This window comes from Barbus barbus (genome assembly GCF_936440315.1).
Source record: "Barbus barbus genome assembly, chromosome: 12".
Lineage (NCBI taxonomy): Eukaryota > Metazoa > Chordata > Actinopteri > Cypriniformes > Cyprinidae > Barbus > Barbus barbus.
In genome coordinates this window covers 18,974,332-19,002,267 of record NC_136740.1, presented here as the reverse complement: position 1 = coordinate 19,002,267, position 27,936 = coordinate 18,974,332, and the positions used below count along the sequence as shown (strand labels likewise).

At 36.7% G+C, this 27,936-nt stretch overlaps 1 protein-coding gene across 2 annotated transcripts; it reads right to left on the bottom strand.

The window, feature by feature from the left end:
• Nucleotides 1-1,026: 1,026 nt before the first annotated feature.
• Nucleotides 1,027-26,824, bottom strand: LOC306878445 (protein FAM171A1-like). 2 transcript variants are annotated; one of them, XM_079430802.1, is made up of 9 exons: nt 26,459-26,780; nt 26,092-26,224; nt 14,569-14,796; nt 13,710-13,802; nt 10,610-10,768; nt 9,306-9,482; nt 5,409-5,525; nt 4,910-5,024; nt 1,027-4,762 (listed from the first exon to the last, which is right to left on the bottom strand). In XM_079430802.1, the coding sequence occupies exons 2-9, from the start codon at nt 26,123-26,125 to the stop codon at nt 3,103-3,105; spliced, it is 2,583 nt and encodes an 860-aa protein (XP_079286928.1). In that variant the 5' UTR covers nt 26,126-26,224; nt 26,459-26,780; the 3' UTR covers nt 1,027-3,102. The 2 variants fall into 2 exon arrangements, with proteins under 2 accessions (XP_079286928.1, XP_079286927.1); XM_079430801.1 differs by lacking the exon at nt 26,092-26,224 and having other exon boundaries at nt 26,459-26,824.
• Between the last annotated feature and the right edge of the window lie 1,112 nt (nt 26,825-27,936).

Here is a 27,936-nt window from a genome sequence, read left to right as displayed (position 1 = left end):
TTACATTATTTCAATGTTTCCCAAACTGGGGTTTGTGAAGGAACTGCATTAATTATGTCATAAAAATGAAAATAAATCATTTTAAAATAACATCAATCAAAATTAAACGCTTACTAAAAATTATTTTGTTTACCAGCATAGCATGCATAGAATCAAAATATGATTTTTTTTTTGCTATTGTGTGAATATATGAAATCAAGTAATCAATTAAAAAGTAACTGTAGTCTGATTTTGAGTATTTTAAAATGTAATTTAATCATGTAATCAGTTTAAACGTAGGCCTGATCAGTTACTTTCCAGCTCTGCCTATCTATAACTAAAAAGCTAAGTAAAGCCACAGCTTGTAATCAAATTATAGTTACAAAATGTACAATTTAAAAATTGTGTGCCATAAATGAGAAAAATAGTAAACTCAACAGTAGTAGAAATACATATGAATGGTAACAATAGTTTAAAGCAGTTTTGTATACAAGTGAGTGGTGCTTTGCAATGACTAGGTTGTGTTTAGCTTGTGGGTAGAAGCTGCTCCATAACTAGTTCATTTTTGCCTGTAAGCTTTTAAAATGTAAGTTGCTTTGGATAAAAACGTCTGCCAAATGACTAAATGTAAAAAGTTTCCCAGACGGTAAAAATGAGAACAGACAATGTTTGTTTCAGTCAGACATATTAAAATAAGATCATTCTGTATTTTATGAAACTCTTCTCATGGTCTTGGATTAATGTAAGAGATTAATATACCTCTCATCAACCCTTTATTCATAGCCCTAAAAGTGGAGATTATATTGAATATCTAGTATATGTTGAGCCTGGTTATAAACATTCTTACCTGAAAGAAGTCCAGTCACTCTTTAATGCATCAGTGCTTTCCATTTCATTTAAATGTTAAATAATATAAATGGTTACTATACATTTCTGAGATTGAGATTGGTCACATCTGATTCAGCATAAAGTGAACCTGATGGTTCTTGGGTTTATGATTTGATTGTTTTCAGCATTGGATATGTTGAAAAATAATTTTCAACTAGTGGTGATCAGGGTTTTTGGCTTTATTGGGATAATAGGTCTGAATTATATTACAAGCAACCAGTCCAGACATTCAAAGTAGATTGGCGAAGAGCTGAATGACACAAGGTTTCTTGCAAAGTGGTTACCCTGGCAACAAGCCAGACTTTCAACATCTTTCAAATAATAATACGTCACTTTCAGTCCTACATCAGTACATACACACACTGCATAGTATGTCTACAGCAGAGAGCAGACACACACTCACACAAGCATAAACAACTGGGTGAATGAATATGTACATACATACATACATACAAGGCAAAAGAATAGACCAGAATCATAAAATGCACTGAACATACAGGGGGTTTCAAAAGTCTGAGACTACTAATAAGAATGATTGAACAAAACTATTTTTTTAAAACAAACAAACCAAAAAATTAAGAGTAATAAAAAAAAATGTAATGCAATTTTTTTTCAGTATAATAATTTGAGCAAACTTTCAGTGGAAAAAAATATGGTATGTTCCCTTTTTGATTTAATGACAGCAGCACTTGAGTTGCATATTTTATCAGTCACCTAAATCAAATCATAAATGTTTATTTGATATCAACTATTTCAATTCTGTCAAATTCTTGAAATAGATTCTAAATCTCAGATGTTTATAGTGTGGTTTCAGCCTTTTGGACCCCACTGCATATTCAGACAACATTAAAACACATACAATGAGATCAAAGGGGGTAATGCCACATGGAGTCAATATATTGTGGAAAAACATTAATATCATCATATGACACAAACTGATAATGGTGGAGAGGAAAAGTAAATCTAATGATGAATATAAATGATCACTAGAAAGGCACTTAAGACAAAAAACAAGAGTTTGGGAGAGAAAAGCTGGTGGCTGTTTGTGTTTATGTGAGTGAGTGCGGTTGAAATCCAGCCCTCATCTGAATGTGCCGTCCACATCACTCACATGCTAAGACAAGTTCAAACCAAAAAAATCATAAAACAACAAATTAAAATACAGTGGTAAAAAAAAAAAAAAGAGAGAGACATCTAAAGCTACATGATCCTTCAGTTTAAAGCAATGCATAGTGTTTTTTTCTTCAACAGGTGGGTCTGCTGCTCTGAAGCAATGTTGTCAAAAGTCCTACTGTAATCCTAAGGTCAAAAGAAATGCACATTTGAAAATCTGTGCTCGACACAGCCAAAATGACTGATTAACAAGAACAAATGGTGCATTATGTAAACTTATTTGGTTTCACAAAGCTTCAGCTGTATTCTATTCATGAATGCATGATAACAATAAAATTAAAAATTAGTGTGATTTATCCCATTATAGTGGTTTTGCCTGTTTTTTTTTACCCATTAAGATGCGGAAGACACCGGTCCTCTCATAAAATGTTCAAAAATCAGTGCTGGGAAACACTTAGTGGTGTAGTTGCAGTTGCAGCGTACATATGTTGCCATTTGATGTCATATTGCTCAAAAACAGCAGCATCTCATAAAGCTTAAACAACATTTCACCTTCAATACAATGGCTTGCGATATTTTTTGCTCAAAGTGTATGTCTGGAAAGCCATAGCAGTTGTGCATTAGATTGTTGGTATTTAATGGTGGATTTTTGTTTTTGTTTTGCTTGAAAACTTCAGTTCCTCATTCAGTTGTGAGGCAGATCTGCTCCAATATTCATTTGTGCTATGGCTTTCTTGGCTTTCACTGTCTCAGGCAAACAGCCACGCACAGACCTGCGCTCATAAGGCAACTCCATTCAACAGTCCAGCTAGGGACCACAGGGGAAGCACTTAAAGGGACAGTTCACCAAATATGACTTCTGTCAGCATTTAGTCACCCTCAAGGCATTTCAAACCTGTATGACGTCTTTTATGTTCTGCAAGAGATAGCATGATATTTTGAAGGTGGCTCCAACTGATTTTGTCCATACAATGAAAGTTTTGAACCCCACTGACTGCATGTGCAAAAAGACATTTCCATTTGTGTCCCACAGAATAAAGTCATTCAGGCATGGGACAACATGAGGATGAGTAAACGATGACAGAATTTTCATTTTTTTGGTAAACTGTCCTTCGTGTCGTGTCATTTTAGGTTAAAGGCCAGTAGTGGTCGCTCCTCTCGTTTCTGCCACGGACTCTTCTTGTTCTCGTCTTCACCGCCATCATCAGGGACGACCAGGTTGTCTGGCCGGCTGCTGCCCATGTGCATTTGAGTTTCCTCAGTCCTGAAAACATCGCTATCTGTCCCTGTCTCCTCCACCATTTCAACCACAGGCTCAGGGAGAGGAGGTGGAGAAGGAAGCTCAGGTGGGGTCCCTTCGTCTTCCTCTTCCCTCTCTTTTTCCTGCAAAAAAACCCCTTGAGAGTGTTCTTCAGGGCTGCAGACTGGTGTCGGGCTACCGCTGCTCTCCGCATTAGCATTCGAGTCCTCTACAAAAACTAGTGGTGTATATTCGACCACTGGCACCGCAGGCTGAGCCTTAGCTTCAGTTTTAACCCTGACTTTATCACGAACACGCCGCCCTGGTGTGACGTCGCTCATGTCAACCCCAGAGTCCAGACTGGCGTCGTTGCTTACACAACTGCTGTTGCATCCTGCCCTCTGCAGGTCGATGTAGGAATGGCGGATGTGCGCATTGGAGCGGCCGTCCAGTGACACGAACCAAGCTCTGGGGTGAGGGAGTGGCTTTCCTCCCCGGAGCTCCATCAAAGTCTTCTCGGCCAGAAGCTGATCTTCTCCGTTCATCTGCACCACATCCAGGCCTGCTTGGCTGAGCGAGTTGGGGATGGAGAGATCAGCAGAAAGAGCAGCCGTCTGCAATGTCCACTCCTCAACTCCTCCGCCTCGGTCGTCCCCCGTCCCTTGTGTCCCTCCTTCCTGCTCTCCTTTGCCCCACGGGTGCGGGACTTGGCCTTGGGGCTGATGGCACGCACTGAGTTCCGCCTGAATGCTTTCCAATTCACTCTGTTCATCCGACTGCAAAAGCAGCGCTTGGCCTGACAGAGGGTGCGTCCCTGGAAGTCGCATGTAGTGGGCGGGGATGACGAGGGTGGGACGAGCTTTGCGGTAGGTTTCTTCCCCATGGTTGACTTGCAATTCGGAGGTGCAGCAGAGCAGGGCTCCAGGGCGGGGAAGTGGGGCGGGACGCTCCAGATGGTCTACGGAGCGGGACAGCATGTGGTCGGCTGGCCGCCGCTCGATTCCTTGCTCCCGCTCTGGGGATCCGACAGGACTTGTGCATGCGACTGAAACAGGAGAGAGACGGTTATCACGCAAGCTTGATTTACTCTCCGAAGACAGTCGTCCTGCAGAGGAGGTGTGATGCAACGGATGGGGGGAGGAGGACGAGATGGACATGTGGAGGGGGTGGACGGATGAAGTCGTAATGGACGTATAGCTCCGCCGGTACTCTCCACGTCCCGCCAGGGAATCATAACCCTGAGAAGGACTGTTTGAACAAGCCGATTTGAGGGGAAATATCTCTACTGAGTGTTTGTAGTGGTTGGATCCTCGGCTACGGAGCTCGTTGTGCGAAGCTGCAAGCTCATTGGTGGAGGAGTCGTAGGGGGTGGGTTTAAGCATAGGTGTGTGCATGTCTGGCTCTGCCCCATTGTGGTCTAGGTGAGTCTCACTGATGAGGTTCAGGTGGGACATGGAAGTAGCCTGGTCTCGTTTAGAGGCATCTAAAGCGGAGGATGGAGTGAACTTCCTGTGGGCAGGTCGCAAGCGGGCACACTTCCTCCTGAAAGCACAGAAACATGCTCTCATAAGCACTAGGGGATAACTAACGTCATATCTGTATGTATGTATCTATGTTATATTTTTAACAGTAAATACATACTGTTTTTAAGAGACTTTGTACTTCCTTTGACATAAAAAAAAGACACACCTGCAATAGTAGAGCAGCAGACAGAGCAGGAAGAGCAGTATCAGGGCCATGCCTCCTAGTATGGCCAGCAGGAAGACTGTGTGATAAGTGCTAATGTCCTTTGCCACCACTGGACCTACAGCAAAAAATACATAGTGGTGTTTAGCAGTTTAGGTGTTCACTTCACACTATTCACATTTTCACTGTCCCCCTGACCTCCAATTTACAGCATCCATCAATAACACTTTTCAACAGGAAAGATTTTGTATAAACATCATTTTCATGTCGAACTAAAATCCCCACACATAATGACTTTATTCTCTCAGCTGGTGGATATGAATAGCACAGTGAATGTGCAAACAACTACAGAAGTCAATAACTCAGTCTGCCACAAAGCACTTGCATGTCTGCCCGTCGGGCTCCTCTCTCCATTAATGGCCAAATAAAAGGGTCAAAGAATGCAGAGTCATCTAAACAAAATAGAGAAATAGAAAAATGCCCAGAAATTGATGAGTGTTACCTGTGTTTATGGGAGACATGGCTGCGACCCAATAGCCAAGCTGAGGGGCAATATATGTGAGAGTTAACTGTTTCCCCTCTCTCTGGACGTATCCCAGACTGCTCTTCAACCAGGCCCCTGCACAGACACACAAAACACATACATACATTATTTAAAATATTTCATGTTTCTATTAAAAATATATTTTAAATACATTTGTACTTGTTATATTTAAAATATTTTAATAATACTTTAAATATAATAAACAATTGTTTGTTACTCTACCTGTAAATGTACATTACAGATAGTCAGTCATTTCACAACCGAGTCGAGCGTTGAGACCAGGCAGTGCAAATAACACTCAAAACACTCACACTGTATGGACATCCTATCAGCTTTCTCTATTGATCACTTACAGTGCATTCATTAGACTTTCTACTGCATTATTCTGTCTGGATGCTTTGCCAATTGTTTACAGGGTCAGACAGGGATTAAAGCCATGCCAACACACACCACACAAACCTCAGGTAGTGCTTCTATCAGGATCTGAATCTGGGTTGCCATGCATTCCCAATTAAGGTGAACATTTCAAATAGTATTTCAAAAAGTATTTCCATTTCCAAGAGTTTTAACTACATTTACCATGTGAAATGAATGCACATGTTAAATTTACCAAGATATATAAATGGTACACATTTGAGGATGGGGTCATTTGTTGCCACTTGGTGGCAGTGTATGTTGATGGAATGATTGTGGAGGACTAAGAAAAGAAAAGAAAAATAATGTAGGCAAGGAAGAACAATAAAATAGTATAGTGTAGACAATCATAATGAGAGGGAATTCAGCATTTGTTGTTGTAAGGTTATAATATTTCTGCTTTTTCTCCATGAGCACCAGAGCTTCTATTGATCTGATCTGTGCCAGACAAGCAATCACACACAGCACTGGTGACTACATCGTTCAGATAAGCAAATGCTGACGTGCACATACAGAAGAGAGAGGCTGAAGAATGATTCAGCATTGTTTGCACACAATTATCTCCATCCACACGTGACTGTTTGTGCACAGGAATATCACTAGACATCTTCCCACACGCTTACAATACAGTCACATGCATAACTCTATAATATACCAATCTTCCAAGCAAAGAAAGTTTTGTTTGAACTGCTTTGTGTTAAACATTACATAAGGTGTTTTTGCCAGTTGATGTTTCACAATGTTTTTACACGAATGAATTGCCTTCGATCCAGTATCCATTGCATTCAGTTAACCGCAAAACATCCAGAGTACAGTAGCAAACCACTATATAGCTTTACATTTGCATACATTATCGTTTAAAAGCATGGGGTCAGTAAGATGAATAATGTTTTAATGATGTCTCTTATATTCAACAAGGCTGCATCGATTTGATCAAATATTCAGTAAAATAGTAATATTATGAAATATTATTACAATTCAAATAACTGTTTTCCATTTTAATATATTTTTAAAATGTAATTTATTTTTGTGATGGCAAAGCTGAATTTTCAGCAGCACACATGCACACACACATATACATTTATTTTACACACACACACACACAATTACATTGGCTTCAGATGCTCAGTGAGCACAAAATGTGTTAAATGTGAGCATTTAAAAGCAGCTAACAGACACAAATATCAAACCAGGTGACTTTGTTTACCATGCTGCAGTCTCTGACAATTTTTCATTGCAGTGCTCTTATTAAAAAAGAAAAAAAAAAAAAGAAAAAGGGAGGAAAAGTGTAATTTAAATGCTGCGTGATGCCAGGGGCTTTTCAGTCTAGTCTTTATCCACGTGTCACAGTGCACTGCAGACAACAAAGCAGCTTACATCTCTGTACTCTAAGAGAGGAAATCGAGTTAGCACTGGCTGCTGTTTTCCACCTCGTTCTCTGCTGTTTATGAGAGGCTTCTAGGGACAACAGTGATAACGGAGCAGTCCAGAGAAGTTCTGAATTCTGAAATGGGTTTCCCTTAGTACTTCATCCTACATTCTGTCTCTCTCCTGTCCTTCTACACGATCCGATTTAGATATATATTCATGCTCATTTCCCCTATTTTTACATTTAGAGAACCTTTTCCATCATCTAATGCTTGTTTGATCACTAATAATTTAATAACACTGTTAAATGTAATTTTCAGCCAATCTCATAATCAATATCCATTTTTAATACTGTCCATTATCATGTTGTCATGCCTAAATTCACTTTTAGCATTAAACATGAATACATGTTAGTTTTTAGACTTTTTTTTTCTTCAGAAAAAATACTATAAATAATCTTAATTTTAATATCAGCCATTTATTGGCTATCAGCAACAACATGAAAATAATTATCAGCTTATAGGTTGGCTGAACCGACATTCAAAACACAACATATCAGAGCTTACAGAGTGGAAGAACTCACTGAAGATCCGGTATGCACATATTCTGCTCCACCTCTGCTCGTCTTCCTGCCTCTCGCATAAAACACTGGACTCTTCCAGCCTGCTGCAGGAGTGTGAGCGAGCTCAACTGAGTCTCAGGCTTCTGCGGCAATGCCTCCAGATTTGTTGAACGCATCATAAATCACACCAGTGGTCAAACAGTCAGCGTTACCCGCCAGAGGACTCTGAATGTGGCTTTAAACCTCAGCTTTAAAGCCACAGACATGTATATACAGGTTAAATGTCTAGTTTCATGATATTTTTACATGTGTCTAAACTCCGAAATACACCAAATGTCCACTGAAATGCATACTAAATGTGGATATGTTTAGGGATGTACACAACTACATATTTTTTTAAATTAACAAATCAACAAAGGATGTTTCAAAAGACTTATTGTATAAGATCCCCTCATGTGACCCAGACAGTTTTTGCAAGACAAAGAAAGTGTAAAAAAGGTTTTTTTTTTAAATGAATGTGCTGTTTTTGAGAATACTGTGTCAATTTAGTCTAAAGTGAAGAAATTACAAGATTGGCTCTGGGCTGCAATTACAGCAATGATTATCGTACCACTGGGAAATTATGGAATATTCAGAGTTCAGATCTATGAGGTAAAGACCTTCGTCTGTCAGATCATGGTGGGACAAATTCTGTATATGCTCACAGAGACAAAGTGCTCCAAACAATTAAAGCATCAGGAGACGACTGTTCCAGTGTTACTTCACACTTAAGCCAAAAACAAGGCAGCAGATACACCAAATGAGTCTTCAAAACAACAGAAAAGCCAAAAAGCGACTCCAGATTATCAAGTATAAGGGAAATACAGTGTCGCTGGTTATCCGTAACTAATTCTGTTAAAAATTCAAAGCATTTTGAGTGTGAATTACACCTCAGTCTGGGATTAGAAATGAAAGCCACAGTGTGAAAGCACCTTGTGACTTGGATTTGATTTGGAACAGATTTATTGTGTTTGTCTATTATTTGAATATTTGATTATGAGTATTTGCCTACTGAACAATTTCCCTTTTCATCATGGAAATCTGTATAATCTCAAAAATAAATTACAGTAAAAAGCAGCAACTTTACAGGACGTCTCTTTACTTAGCTAGTTAAGACTTTAGACATGTTTAGACATGGAGAGTCGGGAAATGGGTCCATCAAAATTCCTTTAGAAAGATTCCAAAACCATCCAATAACATTCCCACCCAGCTCAGGTTTGAACACTTCCTTTGGACTTATCCGCCTCAGAAACAGGAAGACAGGAAATCTAAAGGCTTTGAAGAGATCACAACCTCACATACAAACTCGGGCAGGAAACACCTTCAGCACCTCTGATGTAACAATTCATTGCATAACCCTTTATTTGTGATTTGTTAGTTACAGTTCATGTGATATACTTTCACAGAAGCTGTAAACAGGAATGCTTTAACAACTCATCTACTATAAAGATGAATGTGTGTTATAAACTCACCCAGTTTAGGGTCAAACCTCCAGGCGGGGATGTGATCATTCTCTTTCAAGCCACTGTTTGCAGGAAGAGGAACGCTCACACTGATTGGCTCACTGACATGAAGCTCCGCCCCATCGCTTCCCAAAAGATGAACACTGATAGCAGCTATAGGAGTCAACTCGAACTTTCGATCAACGCCTAACAGAGAAACAGTATGCATAAAAGATATAAACAGGGTGAGAAAAAAAGACAGAAATAAAGAATATCCTATAGACACTAGCTGTAAGGCGATAAGATTGTTTTATTGTTTTTGAAACAAGTCTCTCTTATGCTCACCAAGACAGCAGTTCTTTGAATACAAATACAGTAAAAAGAGTAACACTGTGAAATACTATTGCAATCGTAAATAATCGTTTTCTATTCTCATGTATTTTAAAATGTAATTTATTCCTGTGATGGCAAAGCTGAATTTTCAGCATCATTTCTCCAGTCTTCATTGTCATATCATCCTTCAGAAATCATTCTAATATGCTTTGCTGCTTAGGAAAATTTGATATGATCTTCATTGTTGAAAACAGTTGTGCTGCTTAACATTTTTGTAGAAAGTGCGATACATTTTTTTTCAGATTTGTTTTTTTGAAAAGAGCGCTCAAAAGATTTGTTTTTTATTTTTTAAATGGAAATCTTTTGTAACATTATCTTTACTGTTAATTTTGATCAATTTAATGCATCTTTGCAGAAAGAAGTTAATCATTTGATCTATGCATTTTATTGTAATGTTAATACATTTCAGTGTTTGACTTTAAGGACATTTTTTCCACTTCTGTGTTGGATCCATACTTGATGTTACTTGATGACCTATATTAAATACTGATAATAAGTCATCTAAAATAGTATCAGACAGACATGACAAGCCATCCATTATAATCACGACTACAGCAGAAAATAATTTCCATCAATTTTAGGGTGAACTCACGTTTGCAGCATAAATCATCATTATGGATGACAAAACTTGTTCTGTAATGGTTTAACAATTAATTATTCAGAGCTGAAGAACATTCTTTTAAAAAGCTGTTATTCTGAAAGCAGTACTACTCAATTCAGAGTAAAAATAACTTTAAGATTAAAATAAAAGTAGCATTCCCCATTTAAACGTTTTGATGCTAATTAAATATTTAACATGTTTAAATATTTAATGCAAATTGAATATGTCATTTTTGTCAATATTCAATCAATGGCATATCATATGTTGATTTTCACTGGTATTGACCTCTAAAATCGGATGTGATGCCAACCCTAGTCTTCCTAGCTCTCTGATGTGTTACCTGTATAGTTGGGATGAAGCCCCTGCAGGTAGGGGAAGTACTGCGTGTCTTGTGTTGAACTGCTCACTGTGAGGAAGGCGGTCAGGTTGTTGTAGGTTGCATTAGAAGGAAGAATCAATGCTCTTCTCTGGAACTGCACCCATGGCTGCAGCTTTGAACCTACAGATGTAAATGCACACACATACACAACAAAATAAGAATGCAGAAATGAGCATACATTAGGTTAATGATCTGATATCCATGACATAATACATGCAACTCCATTCTTTCATCTCTCTCTCCTTCTAAATGGAATGAATCAGTAGCTGATGGAGTGCTGGTATTGCAGAGTGCGTCTCTTGAGACCGATGAGGTCATTATGTTTCCATTGTGGCATATCTTACATACCATAGACATGAGACTAAGCTATAGCCCACATGGTCCTTAGTACCCCACTACACTAACATAACTCCCAAAGCAAGACCCTCAGTACTAGGGGTGCACAGTAAACTACTGTTCAATAGTTTGTGGTTCGTAAAACAATTTCTGGTTTAAAATAGCTGTCTTTTTAATATATTGTAAAATGTAATTTATTGCTGTGATGGAAAAGCTGAATCACAGGTGCTTAAGAAACATTTCTTATTATTATCCAGGTTTAAAATAGTTGTGCTGCTTAATATTTTTGTGGAAATGGTGATACATTTTTTCCAGGAATCTTTGATGAATAGAAAGTTACAAAAGTTATAATAGTTTAGAAATAGAATCATGATCCATGTTTTAAGAAATGTAACATAATACATGTTTTTACTGTCACAATGTAATGAATAATTTCTGAATAAAATAGTTATTTCTTAAAAAAAAAAAAAAAAAAATTTCAATTCGATTGAAAAAAAAAGGTAATTGTTTATGTACAAGTAAAACATTGGTTATTAGCCGATATCAGAGTTTTAAACATTTCTACTGTTAAATTGATATACTGATAAATATTAATACTGATATTTAATTGTGCATGATCACATTATACCTTTGCCATCTAACACAGTTGCTTTTAAAATCTGCATTAATTTAATAACAGCGTTAAATGAAATCTTTAGCAAATCTCAAAATGAATATCCATATTTCATACTGTACATTATAATATTATGATGACTAAATTTACTTATATTATTTAAAACAATTCATTTCAGTGTTTAGTGCTTTATTTTTCATTTTATTTATACAAAATAAGGTAGAATTAAAAAAAAATTTAATCGACCATAAATCCATTATTGATCACCATGAAAACAATTATTGCTTTCTCACTTTGATTTTTTTTTTTTTGCACTATACCCTTCTCTTCAGAATTGCTTTTTATGCACATCACACACATTTGATGAAAAATGAGATGTGTTTTGTTTGAAAATGCTTTGGTGGACAGAGATGGGACCTCTGAGCGATAGGTGAAAGTGTGAGATAAACATCCCCAAGTGGAGGATCACAATAGCAGATCTGTGGCACGTGTGTGAGTGTTTCAGCCATGTGTCCGAGGCTCTGTATGTCTGTCAGTGTCCTCTGCTTTTGTTATAAGCGTGTGGTGATTGAGTGTTTTTAGGGGACAGGACTGGGGCGACGCTCTGAATGAGAGTGCAGTGTTAGTGTTCCTCTGAGACCTATAAACATGCTTCTCTCTCGACATATCACACACACCGAGGGACAGGTTAGCAAAAGAAGGAGGTTGCTAGGAGGAAGAGCAAAAGAAAACAGTGTAAGCTAAGAAGAAAAGAGTACATGTGAGTAACAGGAGAAGACAAAAAAGGAGGAATGTGAAAGATTGGTTTGAAGTGAATTCTTCTCATTCTTGTGTTTGTGTGTGTGTACAGCCTCTCATTTCAGTTTGGTATCACACTCACACAGAAAGCTTTAATTAGAATGAAGTCGCATGAGCCACGTGGACATCAGTACAGAATGATTCTCATTACACTTGCCACGTGACACAGTTACCCAAACAATTCAATGGAAAAAGTCATTTTCTTCATCACTATTTGTCTTCTTTTCCAGTAAAAATGTCCAAATATCCTTAAAACAATACAGATTTACTTAAGCAAATCAATATTGTCCAGTTCAGGAATCAGCTTAGACCTTGCAGAGAATATATGCTACCATTAAAAAACTAATTTTGTGTTTTGCTATATTTTACCAATCAAGTGTGGAAAATGATGCATACATTTAATAAGGTTAAAGAATTTGCGTATATATGTCTCTGGAAATAAATTTAAAGGGGGAAATATGGTCCCTTAAACGGAAATGTTATCACTGGTTTAGGATCATTTTTCAGCTTTTATCCTAGATTCACAAATCCTGCAGTGTCCTTCTCTTTGGCGTTATAAAAATTACTCCAGGTTTTACTACAGTATTCAATGTTACATGATCCTTCAGAAATCTTTCTATTTATTTTGTCAATTCTTTCTAGTCATTTTGAATTAATATAATGAATCAGTGCTGAAAAGAGTATTACAAAAAGTCTTATTGACTGAAGTTTTTCTTGTATTATACATAAATCCCACTTAGTTTGGTTTAAACTCTTTATTATCTAACAAAGTGTTTTTTCCTTCAAGACAAAATACTGATTATTATTTAGTATTTACATACACAATAATGTGACAATATAAGATTGATGCTAACACACAGACACAACTAGGGATTTTTCGGGCCGTTGACTTCAGACACACCCTCACCTTCACGTTTCTCCTCTATTACAGGTAGTTCATTAGCACACTCCTTCACTCCCTAGTGAGGTGGTGTGTATGTGCGTTGTCATGTGTGAACAAAAGTGCTCACGATTAAAGGTTCATTACAGAGTTCAGCACATAAAATGATGAATACTTTTAACCCATGTTCTTCTAATCTTATAATCTAAAATAAAAAAGAAAACAAATAAATAAATATAAAACTATTAAACAAACTATTCAATATTAAACAAATTTTTTAACTATTTATTTTGCATCTATGAGGGAGTAACAAGTGTACAACCCATAACAATAAATAAATGTAACTGAGTTAGGTTCACAATGTCAAGACTTACAGAACAAAAAGCAGCATAATAACCTGTTGAAACACACACACAGACACACGTAACTCTTACCTTGATGTCCAGAGACAATCTGCACCACGTCATCATACACCATCAGAGTAGCAGCCCTCTCAGGAAGCAGATCCAGACTGAGAGATGAGAAGACTTTAAAACACACAGACACACAAACAAACTGATAATTAGGAAGATGAGTCACAGCCTGGGCTGCATGCTCAGAATCACGTCCATAACATCCCAATGTCTATTCACTCCACAAAGTGTTACTAAACAAATCTCAGTGCCCTGAGACATCTGCGTGATTGTGCTATGTTTAGGTATTTAGGCACATTCTCGTGTCTCCAACTAGTTAGTAGGTTAATCTCATTAACTGTAATGGAACAATCTATTTCTTTCTAACAGCTTTCTGCATTCCTGCTCCACTCTAGTTTTCATTTCCTGCCCCAGATCCTCTTTAAATTGACCCAAAGGATGTGTCAAGTCACCAGGAGTTAAAGTAGAAGTAATTCATCCCATTAACACGATCATCAAAGCAAAGAAACAAGACTTTAAAGACACAGTGGGGAAAAAAAAAAGTCAGATTTTTCAACATTTACTGGCTCTGTTTAGTTGAACAGAAAAAAAGGTAACATCCATGTTTTTACTATTTAAACAACAAAAAATGTAATAATAAATAAACACAGTTTTTAGTTTTTTTTGTAATAAAGAAAACACTAAAAACAATTGTTTTAAATGCTACTAGGCAATAATAAGGCTACTAGGTTGAATTCAGGCATTGCAACATTTAAAGTACAGCATGAAAAATGCATTTTGATTTTGAGATTGAGACATATCAGATGACAGGAAAGGTAATCTCAATGTAAAACAGAGCTAATGAGCATGTAGAATTAATTATCCGATATGAAGTCATTACCGGGAAGCCTGTTTGGCTGCCATGGAATGGAGTTGGGTACGTAGCCACGCTTGGTTGCTGTCACTACAAGAAGGTCGCCAAGGCGATAAGGGAACCTGATGTAGGCATTGCCATCGGCACCAGAGATATCCGAGGCAACAGGAGTGTGGTTAGTGAAGATCTCCACGGTGACACCAGCGAGAGGCTGATGAGTGCTAGCGTCACTCAGGTGAACCTTCAGAGCCACTTCTGTAGAAACAAACAATAACGTCAGTATGACAGAGTCACATTCTATACACTTTGCACTTATACCATGTACTCAACTGTCTAGTGTATGAGTTTTAGAAGGTTTTGTCATTCAACATTGGAGTCTTTTAGCCCTTCCCCCTCATGATTTACCACTCTAAAGACAGAAGAAATTGTGAAGCAATGAATAATTGAAATTAATTAAAAACCTTTAGTTTAGACTTACAATTTATTGAGGTTATGCTTTATGTAAGACAAGATGCAATTAGTGCACATATGAGCCAGGCAGAAACGACCATCAGGAACAGCCAATAAAAATGAGTAATTGTATTACGTGTGACCCTCTTTAATTATATAAAGTGCACCCTAATGTTGACATTGAAAAATGTTCTTCAGGTTGCCTTGGCTGTTTACATAAAAATCCTCAAAGAGCACTTTGAGATAACACAGATATAACCCCCCTCCACATCCTTTGCATCGGCCAATGGAAATAACTGCTGAAAACAATGGGCTGCTTTTCCTTCCTCTAGGAACCTTTGGCTGCTTTAGGAAGCCACTGCAGAAACACACTTCCTTTTCATGTAGTGATACATTCCTCTGACCTGCTCCACATGAACCAATCAAAGAAAAGAAAAAGTTCTTGGGTAGACAGACAAATGAAAGTGAATGCTGCTATAGTGGGATTCTAAATTCTATTACTCGGCTTATTTTGCATGTTTGTTTGCGTTTACATTGTAAAAGATGGGCTTGAAATGCAACGTCTGACCAGGGAAAACAACAAAAAACTTAAAGGGATTTATTCAGTTTAACAAACATATAAATGTTCATTTCCTGCAATAATCACTTTTCCACCAAAAAAACAAACACTCAAACAATGAGGAAAAACTAAAGCAAAAAAACAAAACAAAAAAATTCCACCAGACAGAAAACAAATTGCAAACATTACCACACTTGAATTGCCAAGTGATAACACTTATGTATCACATATTTACATAAATGTACTAATTTCAGTGTCAAGACCTTTAGGAGCCATTTATTAATGCATTTTAATACAAATCTTACACTTGCTAGAGTTAGTGTAAAAACACAGCCTAACCTACCAACATGTGTGCTTTTGAAATCCGCCAGAAAGCCAAAGGAAAACGGTCTAAAACACTGACGCACATGCACACACACAAGTTTAAATGCTGCTAACATCAGGTCACTTCCCTCCCCAGTGATTCATCAGTGAAAGGCTGACAGCTGTGTGTACAGCCAGGCACTGACCCCACCTAAAGAGCACAAACTGTATGCAAACCCTGAGAACCGACAGAGCTCGGATTAATACACGCTAAATAAAGGATCAGGTATAGTCAGCCGCTTATTATAACAATGCCTGACAAGGCGATCACATCTTGAATCACCCTGAAGGAGTATATTTTGCAATAACGACTGGCTGATTGCATGTTATCCTGCTTATTACATGGCTACTGACCAAACAAGAAAACAAAAGATATGTGAAAAACTGATTCGAGTAACTCTCTTATGCAAGACAAAAAAATAACTGGAATGATATAGTTCATGGTTAAACTAAGCAAAGGTCGTCAGTAACACCAGACAAATACATAGCTTAGCGGTCATTAATAAAGAAACTTGATGTAAATTACTGTAATTAAAACATCAAAACATGTATAATGGACTGTGGTACTCAAATAGGCTTTTTCAACATTGATATGATCAGAATGATTTTTGGAGGATCATGTGACACTGAAGACTAGAGTAATGGCCTCTGAAAAGTTTTAGTAGTTTTTACTGTTTTTGATCAAATTTATGTTGCCTTAGTGAACATAAGAGAAAAATCGGTCAGGTTTGAATCATTTTTCTGAACATGCTGATTTCACGCTCACAGGCTGCCATTTTTGCCCTTTCAGCTCAATGAAAGTGCAGCCGCAGCGGTTCACTCACAGAGGACATGTGTGTCAGAGAGAGGGAGGATTATTGATCTCTCAGTGGAGAGAGATTCACAGAGGGGTGAGGAGGTTACAGAATGATCCCTGCAGCACTGAGAGATTTGGAAGGACATACAACCACAGACCAATCAGGACGTTAGTCATACAGAACAATTTGCAAAATGTATACATAACACAAGAGGCTTGCACCAATTAAAAAGTCACCACAGACAGAGTGTTTTATTTATATAACATTGATCCAAGTTGGTGCAAAGAATAAAAATCTCAAATGCAATTCATTTGTTCACACATGTGCATTGTTTTAAATATCTGATTGAATTTCTACTAAGCAGAATAATGACAATTTCACTTGGTTATCTTTAGAGCTCAGCTGAATTTGTGTGAGATAATTAGACATGGTGTCTTGTAAGCCTTTCTGAAACCAGTTTCCTTAGGAGAAGCCTTCAAACACAAAACACAGCATGTTTAGTCAGTGACTGACTGGACAGAAGGCAGCTGCTTTAGGTACTTAAATGTGCATTCGTCTTTGTTTCACATGTTTTTATGGTCACTACGGTGGTTCTGTCAAGCATAATTCATTCATACTGCAAACAAAAGTGTCTGATACTTTCTAGCATGATAAATGTGTAGAATTCAGCTGGTCATGCGATTTCAATATGTTTTCATTCTGTGTGCGTTTATCACCATGTTTGTGAACAGCACTATTGATTCCTTTAGCTTTGAAACTTAACTTGTATGGAGAACAATACTTAGTACACTTATTTCAATTAACAATTTTACTTATAAAAATGATAACTAAAAAGCACATACAATAAGCAGCCACCTGTGGTCTTTTTTTCAAGCACAGGTGCAGGCAGTGTCATCGCAGCACTCTTTGCTGTGTTTACTGTAAGCAGCTTTTGAAATGTTATCCGGCAATCTGAAGGGAACACAGTCATCCAACACTAGGTAAATATTTGACTTGAAAAATAGCACCGCGATGAATAGTAAGAATTTTCCTTTGCCTCAAGCTCTACTGGGAATTGTTGAGCCGCACAGAGACAATAAAGCCGTCCGACGTCTTCACTCATCCTGCACACTTTACTCTCTCTCCATCTTTTCACGCAGAGTAAGCTCCATAACAGTCGCTCTAATACCCATATCTTCTCCTGTTCCTGAACCTTTCTCTTCTAATGCTCCTTTTGTAACATTCTTTCCCAAACAAGTACACACACATTTTTTATCTTAATGAGGACATATTGTAGACTTGTTTTTTTTAAATATAAAGCTAATTATAGTACAAATTAGGCCTATGCATTATATGTAATTTTACACTTTCTTCCAATTCTAAATATGAATATAAGTTCTAAATACTTAGTAACAGCCACAAATATTATATTATAATTTTGCTATACATTTCAACAAGGTAGAAACACACACACACACACACACACACACACATACATACATTATATATATATATATATATATAAAAAAGGGAATTTCAGGATAATATATATTATTATTAATAATATATTTATATACTTTTATTTATTATATATATATATATATATATATATATATATATATATATATATATATAATAATAAATAAAAGTATATAAATATATTAATAATAATGATAATAATAATATATATTATCCTGAAATTCCCTTTTTGAGACATTGATTTGTTTTTGACTCTTTGACTTCCCCAGATTTTAACTAGATATAGCCCGGTAAATGTTAAATTGTATTTAGTAAAGATTATAATTATATAATAGTATTATTAATAAAATATTCTATGTATTAATAATATATATTTATATATATTACATAATTTACTGGGCTATATCTAGTTAAAATCTGGGGAAGTCCAAGATTCAGTACATTCTGGAGGAAAAAACAAAAAATCAAAAAGGGAATTTCAGGACTGAGGGATCAGATCAATGATCGAATAAAAGACCAGCTGTTTTAACTTAAACAAGCAAACCAAAGCACAATTATATGAATAAATTGTGAGAGGGTCCCACCATCATGAAGCTTGATTTAGTAAGTGCGATTCAGATGCCACATGAGAATTCTGCATAAGATCATTCCAGCGAGTAAAACAAAGACAGCTTGTGTGCATGTGAAAAGGTTTTTGGTCTCAGGAAACCTCCAGTTAACTTTTAACCTACCAGGATCAAGCTTATTTGTCAGTGTTTTCCAAAGGGTTATTCATGGTTTCATTACAGGACTGTCCGAAGCTCAGCTCCTTTCTATCTGCTCTCTCTGGGAATTCCCCTCTCCCTCCTCCGCTCCGAATGATACACACATGCTGTGGACGGCTGGCTCCCTCTTTGAATCTATAGCCTCGTTTACACTGCAGGTCTTGATGCTCAATTCCAATTTGTTGCCTATATATATTTTTGGCTGTCCGTTTACACGTTCTTTCAATTGTGACCCATGTCCGATTCACGTGTTTACACTTGCCATACCATCTGAAAACATCCCACATGCGTTGTTGTGATTTAGCGCCTCCACACGTTCTTCCTCCCGAGAATAATGTGACCTGTGCTGACAAAACAAGTCGAGCAAATTTGAAAAATTAGTTATTTTTATCTTCTTCATTAAAAAGACATTCAAAATGATGTATGATTTTTTGGAATCGGACAAAAAATGACTGCTACACCCGTTTAAAGTCGATGTAGATTCAGCAAGGTTGATTATGAGAAAGATTAAAGTTTTCCTCCAGTTCTTTTCTTTTAAGAATTAGCCTACTATATTAATAATCACAATATAGCTGTTTTTTATTTAATTTTTCCTTTTATAAATAAGAACAGATGCAAAAAAAGACAAAAAAACAACAACAGTAGCCTATAATTACCTTTATCATTTTACATCTAAACAAAAGCATTCAAAAGCCTACGAAAAACTAATTATCAAATGTAAAAATCACTTCAGTGTGTTCCTTACAAATAAATTGATTATTAAAACGACAAAAGCAGTTCAATGAAGTGCTACGAGTGATTCCCTCTTTTCTTTTATTGATAGATAACATTGAGACAGACGGCCTACTGTAAAGCAGGAATCATATGAAGTTACACATCAGATGTTTTTCCCCATCAGTTCCCCGAGCGTTCACTTAGGACAGAACAGATTATGTTTGCGTGGATACTGAAATAGCCAACTGTAATTCTGTGTATTTATCGAGATCGCGTGCGGAGAAAATATACAATTAAAGATACTTTTAGATGTTTAATTACTATTTGGAGCATTGGGATAGCTAAAGGAGGGCTTAATGAACAAATTTTGGTGAAAACCTCAAATTAGACTAAAATCAACATTTTTCACTTTTTATTTATTTATTTTTATTTTTTGCCTGTAGCTCAAAATAGCCCGTGTGCATTTACACTCATTTTGCCAGCATGGGTCCCATATAACGTCATTAAACCACTTCACTGCATGTGCAGTCAGCTCTTATGCATTGTTCATACTGACAGCAGCTGGTTGGCAGGTCACAACCTGAAAATTACATCATAAATGAGATGTACTGTAAATGTTCAAGCAACTATACATGGGAGTGCTGTCCGGTCACCTTTTGGCCTGAAATTGCTCAGGGCATGTTTTCACGATAGACACGGAAAAGAAGAAATTGTTAAATAAAGTCATTATTTTTGTTGTCTTTGCTCTTTTTTGTTTTTTTTCTACAAAAAGTTTTCTCGTAGTTTCATAACATTGCGGTTGAACCACTGATGCCACATGGACTAGTTTAACGATGTCCTTACTACCTTTCTGGGCCTTGAACGTCTCAGTTGCGTTGCTGTCTATGCAGGGTCAGACAGCTCTCAGATTTCATCAAAAATATCTTAATTTATGTTCTGAAGGCAAATGAAGCTTTTGCGGGTTTGGAATAACATGAGGGTGAGTAATTAATGACAACATTTTTCTTTTTTTTAACTATCCCTTTAATGCAGTCAGTAAATAACTTAATCTTTGGTTTGCTCCTCACACAAAGCTACCGCACGAATTCAGATTAAATTTATGATTCTTTAAACACTTCAAGCTAACTTTATGCAGTAATTCCAAATTGCATTTTGACATTAAGATTCTACTTGTGTTTTCTCTCCCTGGCAAAAGTCATATGATATGAACCCAGTGGTACAATTGCCCATTGTCTGCAGACTTAAAGCATAAGCTTATAGGTCTAATCCAATAGGCTTTATTACTGTTATATTTCTGTGTCAAGGATCTCCTGAAGGAACAGAACATCATAAACTCGGCCAACATAACATAGAACAAAAGTCTACAGGATATGCATGCATGTAACTACAGCCGTGAATAATAAGGGATGATATAGCTTTTCTGGCCATGATAAGTATGGATGTGTTTATGTAAGAGTGTGTGTGCATACACGCCATTCAGGATGCTGCATTGCAGTGGAGGACAGAAAGAGGCAGAGGCAAAGAGAGGGAATGTAGGCATAGCTCCTACTCTAATAGTCTAAATAAATGGTCTAAAACTATGACTTTAATTTACTCAACATAAAAATGTTAGTGTAGAGACATAAACCATGACTAGACATCAAAAAGACATTTAATACCAAACCCATGTCTATATGCCATAGACAATAGGCATCATTAACCCCAAGAGCAGAGTCAGCGAGCAGTAATGAAGAGAGCAATCAGTCAATACGCTGGATTCTAAACCTTAAGAACGCCTCAGGAAACCATATTATTGATTAATCTGAGAAAAAACAAAGAACAGTACTGTCAAGGTTATACAGGGTTAAAGTGTGCAAGAGTTGGTTTATGTGGGAGAGAGACAGAGAAAGGGAGACATAGTCAAGAAGGATATTTCAGACCTTTTTCAATTTCTTGTATATTATTTATGAGATTATGTATTCTAAAAACAACACTGCATTTATTTAGCACAAATACATGCACATCCATAATATAAATATTGGGCAGAGCATTGAAACCTATGATGATGAATTGATGTTGAGCGTTTTTATTGATAAAAATGATTAAAATAAGCAAGTTTAAACAAAATAAGAAGCAAAACAGTTTAAAACGATAACACTGCTCACTTAAAAAAATAATATATTCAATATATTTGCCAATATACTCTCAAATGATGAAACTATCTACAAAAGCTTGTGGAAAGCTCTCATTCAAAACTGTATGTTGGGGGTTGAGTGCAAAAGCATAATTATAACGTATGTTTAAAAAGAGTTATCTTATGGAAACCTTTCGCACCAAATTCAACCAAACTCTCATTTGGTACCTTCATAGGCCACAATTTGGTCAGGCTAACAGGTACCTACTGCCTTTTCAAAATTACAGTCAACTGACAATAATATTGAGAAAGAAACGTAACATTAGAAAGAAAGTCAAATAACCAAACCCTAACCACAATCCTCAGAGAGGGTCTTATTTTCAAAACATTTTAGTTCCATAAGACCATCAGTCATTTTTTTTAGCACTAGTAATTAATCAAAACTGTGGGCTCAGTATTTGTATGATAAAGTCATTCATCTAATGCAATAAAACTCATTTTCAACCTTTTTACGTTAACAAGAGTAAGTAGCAATTTCCTCTGTCACAACAAAGAAAGCTTGATTATCTAGAGCTTATGAACATGGCTTCTCCATTGAGAAATTTGTTTCCCATTACAGGGACCATCCCACTAAAGAACAACTTGTTCTATATTGGCAAAGAACAGCTCCAAAGAACGTTATTTAAATATTAATGTAATCTTACTCTTCTTGAATGCTTCTTAATGATTATTTCACATGTCTAAAAGCAAAACTAATACATTTCATATTTAGTTTTACACATTCTAAAACATAAAACAAGCTTGTCTTCAGTTTTGTGGAAAATGACTTCTCCAGATGTGCAGCAGACTGGCTGTCTCTCTCTCTCCCTCTAAAAGGAGACACACAGGCCATGTGTGTGTGAATGAGACAGTTCCACGCTCATTCAGTACATCCAGGCTCTGCTTAAAGTTAAAAGACTGCTGTTGTCTGGAGGATTATCATGTTTCACAGGCACAAAAACAGACCATTCAGCCCATAAAATTCTAATCAGATCTAAAAGCATTTCCTTCAGATTATTTTTTTTCTTTTACCTTTCCTTCAAACACCTTCACAGCTAAAACAATGCTATTGAAACTGTTATAAACACACGCTTACGTCAACAGTGGACAAGAAAGTTTGCTTTGAGGGCTGTTTAATGACTTACGAAGGTGTTACTAATCAAGCATAACCCTACTCAACTCACAACTTTCTCAAATAAAGACACACGGTTCAGAAAACAGGCCTGGTGCTATTAACACAAGCACACCTAAATCAAGCCGCTATTTCAGTACTTTTAGTCTTTGCATTTATGAGAGATATGAGATGTAAAACTCTCCAAGCCTCTTTAAGATAGCGATTAACAAGGCACATTTGGAGTGATATAAGAGTCCACTATCTCTGTTTGTAAGGTAATGCTTTTGAGTTAAGAGAAAGAGTTGCCTGACCGGCTTGCCCATGGGAGACAGTCTGGTTTTGGTAATCAGAGATGAGAAAATGTCAGAGTGTTCGGTGAAAACATGACCACATAAAAAATTAAGCACAACAGGGTTCTCCCGTGTGCTTAAAATGCTTTGAAATGCTAGCTGGCAAACAAGCAGATACATCCTTCCATTTCTGCACTGTAACAAGCAACATCCAAAATCCAGAGACTATCCCACAGAAAACTGATAATTAACAAGTGGGAAACACCAGACTTATTCTCTTTATCGGCCTTTGAGTCTCTCAAGCTCTAAAGCATAGCTGATTTCTTAAGACCCATTGTTCTAAGCCCCTGTGCATTATAGCAGGAAACTATTAAGGAGTCCATTTAGTCTCTGTTTTTGGGTGTGTGTGCGACAACAAGCAACTGCTTACAGTAAATATCTGACTGTTGGCATAAGCAACATGAGACAATATGGAGGTCATTACAATAAAAAAAAATGTTGTTTGCAGTATGTACTTGTTATTTGTATAAGCAGCGAGAATATTATTATCTGAGTGAACGCTTTAAACATCACTGCAAAGCAAACTCATTTCCAGCTATGCAGTTTGTTTTCAATTAAAGCTCTTATCCTGGACTCTTTCCTTCGCTAGACGCATTGCATCGTGTTAAACAATGTTATGCATAACCTCAGCAAAAATCATTATTAAGAAGCACAAGGCATACTGACTAGCTTTGGGTGGTAACAAAGATGCTTGTATTGCTTGTAAGATTTTCAAATGTAAAAAAAGAGAATCTCCTATGCTCACCAAGGCTGCATTTATTTGATCAAAAATACAGTAAACTGTAATATTGTGAAATATTATTATTATTTAAAAACAGTTTTCTTTTTGAACATATTTTAAAATGTAATTTATTCCTGTGATGGCAAAGCTGAATTTTCAGCATCATTACTCCAGTCTTCAGTGTCACATGATCCTTCAGAAATCATTTTAATGCTTTTTGGTGTTCAAGAAACATTTCTTATCATTACCAATGTTGAATAGTAAGTTCAAAAGAACTTACAGCATATATTTGAAACTGAAATTGTTTGTAACATTATAAATATCTTTACTATTACCTTTGATCAATTTATTTCATATCTGCTGAATAGAAGCATTTATAGAAAAAAACAAATCTTACCAACTTTAAACTTTTGAACAGTAGTGTGTATATTATGTACAGTATATTGCACCACTTTGTTAAACAGTATATTACTGATGTCTGTCAGTAAAAATGAAATAAAATATGAAGTTAAATAATATATAAAGTTCAAAAACTCCAAATGACTCTAAACTTGTTTATAAAGATAGATCATTCCCTTTCTTTCAAAATAAGAACCTGTTAAATGGCAGCAACAAATAATAAAGATTAGCCCATAAAAACAAAGACTTGCATATAAAAAGCAAATAGAGATTACATTAAATTTGGTTTTATTAGAAAAACCAGGCACTTATCACTCTTCAAGTCATCCGAGATTCCCAATATTACGCAGCATTATTATTAATATAAACAACAATCATCTGACAAAGGTATAACTTATTTAAACATAACTTGAGCCTAAAAATAGAACTCATTTATAGCAACTAAATCCAAAGCTTTGCATAAACTACATTCCAATGAAGTGAACAGAAAAAAAAAAATACAGCCTATCAGATTAAAAGCTGCTTGGCAAACTCACTCCAGGCCTGACTATACAAGGCCTCACACACAGCATTCCTTTTTCAGATCCCAGAGGTGAGGAAGTGGCACAGCCCGGACAAAAGGCAGGAAAGCCCTATTTTGCATGCTCAAAGCATTCAATGTGCCAGTCTACTGTCCTAAAGAAGAGACAGCAGCAGACCCATCTGTGCTGCCGCTGCTCATCAGCAGGAGACGGAGGGGGAGGAGGACACTCCATCAGGAGAGAGGAGGGGGTTTAAGGGGATTCCTCACATTATAAACTCAGACAGGGAGGATTTCACCAAACTGGCAGTCTATGAGCTGCTAAATCAATCTGCTGTCAAGGTGAGCTTTGCCAACCATATAATTTAAGCAGGTTCTTACAACCTGACACCCGTGCTTCACCGAAAATTATTCAACGCGATATCGGGATTATGTAAATGTCAAATGTAAATTAGTGATATGAAAACGACTTTTCAATTTCCTTCCTCGCCGGCACATTGACGTCTTAATGCACAGACACTTAATATTGCATTAGCGAGCTCATTTAGACTAAAACAGACAGAAATAGTCAGAAGCCTGAAATAATCTCATAATAAAACCATCACGGGGCACGACATAAATAAACAAAATCCATTAAGATTTCAGAAAGATCTTAGAAATAAACAAAAGCTTCATTTCTTTAAGCTTCTCAGTTTCTAAGCCTTTTAAAAATATATAAAGGACTTAGAGAAAGAAAAAGAAAATTTTGAGGTAAGAAAGTATACGTCTAATAACATGTTAATTGGGTGCTAAATTACAGAAATGTTATCATCTAAAGCAGCAAGTTCTACTATGATAAACATTATATAAACGATTTGCATGTAAAAAAAAAAAGAAAGAAAAAAAAAAAGAATAAAAATCACGAATGACCAGAGGAGAGTAGCTCTTGAATACATGGACATATATTATTAGAATAAAAATGATATATATTCTATTTTGTTTTTAATCAATTCATGCACAAAATGAAAATAATGGGGCCGGTTGTGACAGCAGCATTTCTTTGTATTTATATTTAACATTCATTTTTACAGTTTATAAAAACGTAGTAGATTCCTCAACTACTGTAAGATGCATCAGATAAATATGGGAATGTTCTATCAAAGTTGGAAACAAACGAGCCTCAAAAACATTGAGAAAAACTTGGTCTCACCTCCAGAAAATGATATACGCGCCTCTCGGTTCATGTGAAGCTGCAGTGATGCTTGTTGCGACGACAGGCATCACAAAAATGAGATCCGATTGCAAACAGATGGCTTGAGTTACAAAACACCAGATCAGTCGAACTAAGAACATTTAACAAATTTTGCGTTGTTAAAATAATATTACATTAAAAACTATTTAATTGATGAGACATGTCTTCGCGTTATGGCCGTTACACACTTTGCGTTATTATATGCTAAGGTTGCTAACAGTTAGCACAGGGAATGCCATCCAAAAAGTCAAAGCAAAGCCTCCAAATCTCTATTAAGATCGTTATAAACCTACACAGGAGCGATGTATTCGTGGGTGTCTCGTACCTTTGGCATCGCTGTTCTCCTGCAGCGTTTTAGCGGCCGCCGTCCATAAATCGCATCCCAGCAGACAGAGCACAATCACGGCAGACCTGCTGCTGCTGTCCGCGCCTCGCATTATTGCTGCTCACGGATCTTGCTCAACAATGCAGCTTTTCTATGCGGCGGCGGGAGTATCTTGAGACTCGTTGCAGCTGAGGTTCCCTGCCATAACCTGGTGTTTTAGCAAATCTGCTCATGTCATTGAACACCGATGGGCGACTAGAAAACCCCTCCACTCAGCATCTCCGTGTTGCCGCTGTTTTCCCTTAACTCGACTCGAAACAGCGACAGAAAGCGCGTCAACTCCAACAGTTTAACCATTTCAGTGCCAGTAACATATGGCGCTGGTCTGTCCTACAGAAAGAAGGATTAGACCGCCATCTCTTGTCCAGTACTGTCAATTACCTCACAACAACGGCTGTTAACCTTTTGGATTTGAAGGCCTTTCATTGTCCAACACAATCCTCTGTTATTTCTGCTGTAATTATGACAAAGCTTGTTTTACAAACTTTCCATTCACAGAAAATATTAATTAACCACAATACATTTTTTCAATTACTCATATTTTCAAAAACTGCAATAATAGGCTATATATTTGAATATAGTGATTATTTTTTATTTAGTAATTAATCTTAAAATTAATTAATTTTTATATTATTCTGTATATATTTGGTAAATGCAACAAGATGTAAAATATATCTGTATATATATATATATATATATATACACAAGTGCATCTCAATAAATTTGAATGTCGTGAAAAAGTTCATTTTTTCTTGTTATTTCAAAAAGTGAAACTTTCATATATTTTAGATTCATTGCATGTAAAGTAAAACATTTCAAAATATTAGAATATTTACATTTGAGTTTCAATTAATGACCATCCCTACAGTATAAATTCAGGGTATCTCTTGTTCCTTGAAACCACAATAATGGAGAAGACTGCTGACTTGGCAATGATCCAGAAGACGAACATTGACGCCCTCCACAAAGAGGGTAAGTCATAGAGGGTCATTACTGAAAGGTGAAGCTGTTCACAGAGTGCTGTATCAAAGCATATTAAATGCAAAGTTGACTGGAAGGAAGAATTTGGGTAGGAAAAGGTGCACAAGCAACAGGGATGACCGCAAGTTTGAGAATACTGTCAAGCAAAGCTGATTCAAACACTTGTGAGAGCTTCACAAGGAGTGAATTGAAGCTGGAGTCAATGCATCAAGAGTCATCACGCTCAGAAGTCTTCAGGAAAAGGGCTACCAAGCCACTTCTGAACTAGAGACAACGTCAGAAGCGTCTTACCTGGGCTGTGGAGAAAAAGAACTGGACTGTTGCTCAGTGGTCCAAAGTCCTCTTTTCAGATGAAAGTCAATTTTGCATTTCATTTGGAAATTAAGGTCCCAGAGTCTGGAGGAAGAGTGGAGAGGCACAGAATCCATGTTGCTTGA